General features: G+C 51.0%; 1 protein-coding gene across 2 annotated transcripts; it reads right to left on the reverse strand.

Annotated features, from left to right (window-relative positions):
- Positions 1 to 565: 565 nt before the first annotated feature.
- On the reverse strand, positions 566 to 6,975 carry LOC140403036 (lamin-A-like). Of its 2 annotated transcripts, none has more exons than XM_072490714.1 (2): positions 6,741 to 6,975; positions 566 to 943 (listed from the first exon to the last, which is right to left on the reverse strand). In XM_072490714.1, the coding sequence occupies exon 2, from the start codon at positions 929 to 931 to the stop codon at positions 581 to 583; it is 351 nt and encodes a 116-aa protein (XP_072346815.1). In that variant the 5' UTR covers positions 932 to 943; positions 6,741 to 6,975; the 3' UTR covers positions 566 to 580. The 2 variants fall into 2 exon arrangements, with proteins under 2 accessions (XP_072346815.1, XP_072346816.1); XM_072490715.1 differs by lacking the exon at positions 6,741 to 6,975 and adding an exon at positions 5,821 to 5,949.
- Between the last annotated feature and the right edge of the window lie 280 nt (positions 6,976 to 7,255).

The raw sequence follows: 7,255 nt of genomic DNA on the forward strand, positions 1-7,255 counted from the left end.
ATAGGGAGGGGGTGTAGAGACTGGAGGAGGTTACAGATTTAGGGAGGGGTGTAGGGGTCTGGAGGAGGTTACAGAGATAGGGAGGGGGTTACAGAGATAGGGAGGCAGTGTAGGGGCTGGAGGAGGTTACAGAGATAGGGAGGGGGTGTAGGGGCTGGAGGAGGTTACAGAGATAGGGAGGGGGTTACAGAGATAGGGAGGCAGTGTAGGGGCTGGAGGAGGTTACAGAGATAGGGAGGGTGTGTAGGGGCTGGAGGAGGTGACAGAGATAGGGAGGGGGTGTAGGGGCTGGAGGAGGTTACAGAGATAGGGAGGGGGTGTGGAGTGGGCTCGCCAGGTTTTTGAATCAGGCACTAAGGAGGCACCTTTCGAAGGGGACTTTACAGGAGGTGGCAACCAGCGGAAAGATGGCCGCTGACGGGAATGGGAGGAAGGAGATGTGAATTGATGGGAAGGGATTGGAGTTGGGCCTGGATACCTCGCTGCTGGGAATCGCTCAGATTCAGGATGCGGTGGAGGGGAAGGCCGAGTCAACTGGGCTGTTCGCCGTCCGTGGAAACGCGAGACGCAGACAGGGCACTTACCGGTTCTTCAGCTCGCCGTGGTCCTCGCGCAACTTGCCCAGATCCAGCTGCATGCGCGCTTTCTCCTTGGCCACGTTGTCCAGGGTCTTCCGAGCGTCGGCCAGCTCGTTCTCGTACATGGCCTTGATGTTGACCACCTCGCGGCTGGTCACCTCCTCGGACTCGGAGATGCGGAGGCGCAGGCCGGCATTCTCGCACTCGAGCGAGCGGACCTTCTCGATGTAGACGGCCAGGCGGTCATTGAGATTCTGCAGGTCCTCCTTTTCCTGGAGGCGGCTGATCTTGGTGGGGCTCAGCGGGGTGGAGGTGTTGGAGCGGCTCGATCGCGTCTGGCCTGGGGTCTGCATCTTTGGTCAAGGCTGGGGGGGGGGGGGTTGGGGGGCAAAGAGAAGGAGCGGGAGGGGTAAGGAATGAGAGAACCAGTTACAAACAATGCTTCAGATATTCTAACTGAACGGAAACGGAAGCTTTCGGATAATTGCGACAAAATGCGACATTCATTTACAGAACACACTGGGGGGCGTAGTGGTTAGCACCGCTGCTCAACAGCGGCAGGGGCCTGGGTTCAATTCCAGCTTGGGTCACTGTCTGTGCGGCGTCCGCACGTTCTCCCCGTGTGTGCGTGGGTTTCCTCCGGGTGCTCCGGTTTCCTCCCACAGTCCAAAAGATGTGCAGGTTAGGTGGATTGGCCGGGCTAAATTGCCCCTTAGTGTCCAAAAGATTAGGTGGGGTGACGGGGAGAGGGCGAGGGAGTGGGCCTGGCTAGGGTTCTCCTTCAGGAGGGTCGGTGCAGACTCGGGGGCCCGAATGGCCTTCCTGTGCACTGTAGGAATTGTATGTTTCTATAGTCAGGCCTCGAACTGGAGCAGTGTGTCAAATTCCTGGCCCCACACTTTAGGAACAAGGTCAAGACCCCCTCGGAACAAGAGCAGGGGGTGAGGGAGGGAGGGGCCGTCAGATTCTCATACAGAGAAAATAAACAGCGGAAAAAGCCTGCCTCGCACATCTCCTCTAAACTTTGCCCCCCATGGACTGCCCGTCCACTCTATCCATGCCCCTCATAATCTTGTAGACCTCTATCAGATCTATGAGATAGTCTAGGACATCCCCTCTCACTCTTCTACACTCCAATGAATATGATCCTAACCGACTGAGAAACTCCTCATAGGACAGTCCCGCCATCCCAGGAATCAGCCTGGGAAACCCTCGCTGCCCTCCCTCCACAGCAAGAACATCCTTCCTCAGATCAGGACACCAAAACTGCCCACAATACTCCCGGTGTGGCCTCACCAATGCCGATACAATTGCAGTAAAACATCCCTATTCCTGTACTCAAATCCTCTCGCTATGAAGGCCAACATACCATTTGCCTTCTTCCCTGCTGGCTGTACCTGCGTGCTTCCTTTTAGTGACTGATGCACGAGGACACCAAGGTCTCGCTGAGTGTTCACCTCTCTCAATTTACACCCTTTCAAATAATAATCTGCCTTCCTATTGTTGCTACCGAAGTGGATAACCTCACATTTATCCACATTATACTGCATCTGCCCTGCATGTGCCCACTCACTCAGCCTGTCCAAATCCCGCTGAAGCATCTCTGTATCCTCCTCACAGCTCATCCTCCCACCCAGCTTTGTATCATCTGTAAATTTCGAGATTATACATTTAGTTCCCTCGTCCAAACCATTAATATATAATGTGAACAGTTGGGGTCCCTGCAGTACCCCACGAGTCACAACCTGCCAATTAGAAAAAGACCCATTTATTCCAACTTTTTGCTTCCAGTCTGCAAACCAGCTTTCTATCCATCTCAAGACACACCCGTAATCCCATGCGTCTTATCTTTACAAATTAATCTGCTGTGTGAGACCTTGTCGAAAGCCTCCTGAAAGTCTAAATAAACCACATCCACCTGGGCTCCCTGGTCAACTCTACTCGTTACACCTTCAAAGAATTCAAATAGAATTCATAAATCCATGTTGACTTTGTCCGATTACACCACAGCGTTCCAAACACTGCTGTCAAATCCTAGATAATGGACTCCAGCAAGAAGCATCAGGAATAAGGTGGGTGAACTTAAGGCATGGATCGATACTTGGGACTACGATGTGGTGGCCATCACGGAAACTTGGATAGAAGAGGGGCAGAAATGGTTGTTGGAGGTCCCTGGTTATAGATGTTTCAATAAGATTAGGGAGGGTGGTAAAAGAGGTGGGGGGGTGGCATTATTAATTAGAGATAGTATAACAGCTGCAGAAAGGCAGTTCGAGGAGTATCACCCTATTGAGGTAGTATGGGTTGAAGTCAGAAATAGGAAAGGAGCAGTCACCTTGTTAGGAGTTTTCTATAGGCCCCCCAATAGTAGCAGAGATGTGGAGGAACAGATTGGGAAACAGATTTTGGAAAGGTGCAGAAGTCATAGGGTAGTAGCCATGGGCGACTTTAACTTCCCAAATATTGAGTGGAAACTCTTTAGATCAAATAGTTTGGATGGGGTGGTGTTTGTGCAGTGTGTCCAGGAAGCTTTTCTAACACAGTATGTAGATTGTCCAACCAGAGGAGGGGCAATATTGGATTTAGTACTGGGTAATGAACCAGGGCAAGTGATAGATTTGTTAGTGGGGGAGCATTTTGGAGATAGTGACCACAATTCTGTGACTTTCACTTTAGTAATGGAGAGGGATAGGTACGTGCAACAGGGCAAGGTTTACAATTGGGGGAAGGGTAAATACGATGTTGTCAGACAAGATTTGAAGTGCATAAGTTGGGAACATAGGCTGGCAGGGAAGGACACAAGTGAAATGTGGAACTTGTTCAAGGAACAGGTGCTACGTGTCCTTGATATGTATGTCCCTGTCAGGCAGGGAAGAGATGGTCGAGTGAGGGAACCATGGTTGACAAGAGAGGTTGAATGTCTTGTTAAGAGGAAAAAGGTGACTTATGTAAGGCTGAGGAAACAAGGTTCAGACAGGGCATTGGAGGGATACAAGATAGCCAGGAGGGAACTGAAGAAAGGGATTAGGAGAGCTAAGAGAGGGCATGAACAATCTTTGGCGGGTAGGATCAAGGAAAACCCCAAGGCCTTTTACACATATGTGAGAAATATGAGAATGACTAGAGCGAGGGTAGGTCCGATCAAGGACGGTAGCAGGAGATTGTGTATTGAGTCTGAAGAGATAGGAGAGGTCTTGAATGAGTACTTTTCTTCTGTATTTACAAATGAGGGGCGATATTGTTGGAGAGGACAGTGAGAAACAGATTGGTAAGCTCGAGGAAATACTTGTTAGGAAGGAAGATGTGTTGGGCATTTTGAAAAACTTGAGGATAGACAAGTCCCCCGGGCCTGACGGGATATATCCAAGGATTCTATGGGAAGCAAGAGATGAAATTGCAGAGCCGTTGGCAATGATCTTTTCGTCCTCACTGTCAACAGGGGTGGTACCAGGGGATTGGAGAGTGGCGAATGTCGTGCCCCTGTTCAAAAAAGGAACTAGGGATAACCCTGGGAATTACAGGCCAGTTAGTCTTACTTCGGTGGTAGGCAAAGTAATGGAAAGGGTACTGAAGGATAGGATTTCTGAGCATCTGGAAAGACACTGCTTGATTAGGGATAGTCAGCACGGATTTGTGAGGGGTAGGTCTTGCCTTACAAATCTTATTGAATTCTTTGAGGAGGTGACCAAGCATGTGGATGAAGGTAAAGCAGTGGATGTAGTGTACATGGATTTTAGTAAGGCATTTGATAAAGTTCCCCATGGTAGGCTTCTGCACAAAGTAAGGAGGCATGGGATAGTGGGAAATTTGGCCAGTTGGATAACGAACTGGCTAACCGATAGAAGTCAGAGAGTGGTGGTGGATGGCAAATATTCAGCCTGGATCCCAGTTACCAGTGGTGTACCGCAGGGATCAGTTCTGGGTCCTCTGCTGTTTGTGATTTTCATTAATGACTTGGATGAGGGAGTTGAAGGGTGGGTCAGTAAATTTGCAGACGATACGAAGATTGGTGGAGTTGTGGATAGTAAGGAGGGCTGTTGTCGGCTGCAAAGAGACATAGATAGGATGCAGAGCTGGGCTGAGAAGTGGCAGATGGAGTTTAACCCTGAAAAGTGTGAGGTTGTCCATTTTGGAAGGACAAATATGAATGCGGAATACAGGGTTAACGGTAGAGTTCTTGGCATTGTGGAGGAGCAGAGAGACCTTGGGGTCTATGTTCATACATCTTTGAAAGTTGCCACTCAAGTGGATAGAGCTGTGAAGAAGGCCTATGGTGTGCTCGCGTTCATTAACAGAGGGATTGAATTTAAGAGCCATGAGGTAATGATGCAGCTGTACAAAACCTTGGTAAGGCCACATTTGGAGTACTGTGTACAGTTCTGGTCGCCTCATTTCAGGAAGGATGTGGAAGCTCTGGAAAAGGTGCAAAGAAGATTTACCAGGATGTTGCCTGGAATGGAGAGTAGGTCTTACGAGGAAAGGTTGAGGGTGCTAGGCCTTTTCTCATTAGAGCGGAGAAGGATGAGGGGCGACTTGATAGAGGTTTATAAGATGATCAGGGGAATAGATAGAGTAGACAGTCAGAGACTTTTTCCCCAGGTGGAACACACCATTACAAGGGGACATAAATTTAAGGTGAAAGGTGGAAGATATAGGAGGGATATCAGAGGTAGGTTCTTTACCCAGAGAGTAGTGGGAGCATGGAATGCACTGCCTGTGGAAGTAGTTGAGTCGGAAACATTAGGGACTTTCAAGCAGCTGTTGGATAGGTACATGGATTACGGGAAAATGATATAGTGTAGATTTATTTGTTCTTAAGGGCAGCACGGTAGCATTGTGGATAGCACAATTGCTTCACAGATCCATGGTCCCAGGTTCGATTCCAGCTTGGGTCATTGTCTGTGCGGAGTCTGCACGTCCTCCCCGTGTCTGCGTGGGTTTCCTCCGGGTGCTCCGGTTTCCTCCCACAGTCCAAAGATGTGCGGGTTAGGTGAATTGGCCAATGATAAATTGCCCTTAATGTCCAAATTGCCCTTGGTGTTGGGTGGAGGTGTTGAGTTTGGGTAGGGTGCTCTTTCCAAGAGCTGGTGCAGACTCAAGGGGCCGAATGGCCTCCTTCTGCACTGTAAATTCGGTGATAATCTATGATTAATCTAGGACAAAGGTTCGGCACAACATCGTGGGCCGAAGGGCCTGTTCTGTGCTGTATTTTCTATGTTCTATGTTCTATGTTCCCACCTACCGATGTTAGGCTCACTGGTCTCTAGTTGCCCGTTTTGGGGTGTGAAGACTGGATATCGAGGGTGAGTGTGACTGGAGGGTTAAGCAGTGCGAGGTGTGTTGGGATATCACCAGATATTTCGACCAGCGAACCAGGAAGATTGGCAACGAGATACGATTTGAAAAGGAGGCGATGATTCATATGAGAGAGCAGACAGAGAACGGCAGAAACAGAAACTTGATGAGCAGAGAGAGGTGTCATGTTCTGGGCGTGTGCACGCGGCGGTGTGTGTGGCTGTGGGAGGGGCAGACATGCCGACTCCTGGAAGGTTTAAGTGCCAATCCAGCTGGGGGAACATTGAGGGTGGGGCAGATTGTGGACAGACCTGCGAGACAGTGCGAGGGGAAAACAAAGAGGGCAGGAAGCAAACCCAGCCCTCATCAGGTCTGGGCAGAACGCGGGCGATCAAAGTCGGGCTAGAACTCTCGCCAAATCCCATCACAAAATTCAGCCCCCCTTCCCACACTGCACACTGAGCCAGCAAGGTAATAAAACCAGCTCCCAGTCCTTCTATCCCTACCCCATCCCTACCCACTCCCTCCAGAGACCCCTCCACCACACTCAATCAGAACCTCACTCATCTGTCAGTCCACATTCCCAATGGCACTCCAACTGTACTGCCCCCTCCCAGAGTCACAGCCCTCCTGACCGGTCCACCTCCCTCCCACACACCCCTGACCTGTCCACCTCCCTCCCACACACCACCCCTGACCTGTCCACCTCCCTCCCACACACCACCCCTGACCTGTCCACCTCCCTCCCACACACCACCCCTGACCTGTCCAGCTCCCTTGCAGAGACCCTCTACTCCACTCCCAGCCCATTGAAGCTGGTGGGCTGCTGGCCACAGAGGTAGAAATAGCCCTGAAGACTCTTCTTACCTCTTTGAAGCGGCCCGAACTGCACACACTCCGGGCTCGAGGTGGTTTTGTAGACAGACTCCGGGTGGAAAGGATATGTTGTTGCACTCTCTCTGCTGCTGTCACGCACACTGACTGCGCTGACACTGACTGCGCTGTCACACTCTCTGCTGTCACTCTCTCTGCTGTCACACTCTCTCTGCTGTCACACTCTCTGCTGACACTCTCTCTGCTGTCACTCTCTCTCTGCTGTCACACTCTCTCTACGTCTCCTCACAGTTGCGCTCCCGGGGCTCTCTGGCCCCTGATGCACCATTTAAAGGGCAGGGCGACGCGGGGCGGGTTCCCCGCCTTGCTCGACACTCCAGGCAGCCTATTACAGAGAGGGGGCCGGGTCCAAAGGGGGCTGAGGGGGTGGGGATTGGCTGCAAACCTGCTCCCAAAACTGCAGACACGTCAATGCAAAATGCAAAGTGCAGAGTGCTGCCTGCCCAGCTCTTCAAGGTCAGATTCCCAGAGAGGGAGGGAGGGAGAGA

This window comes from Scyliorhinus torazame, chromosome 26 (genome assembly GCF_047496885.1).
Source record: "Scyliorhinus torazame isolate Kashiwa2021f chromosome 26, sScyTor2.1, whole genome shotgun sequence".
NCBI classification, from domain to species: Eukaryota; Metazoa; Chordata; class Chondrichthyes; order Carcharhiniformes; family Scyliorhinidae; genus Scyliorhinus; species Scyliorhinus torazame.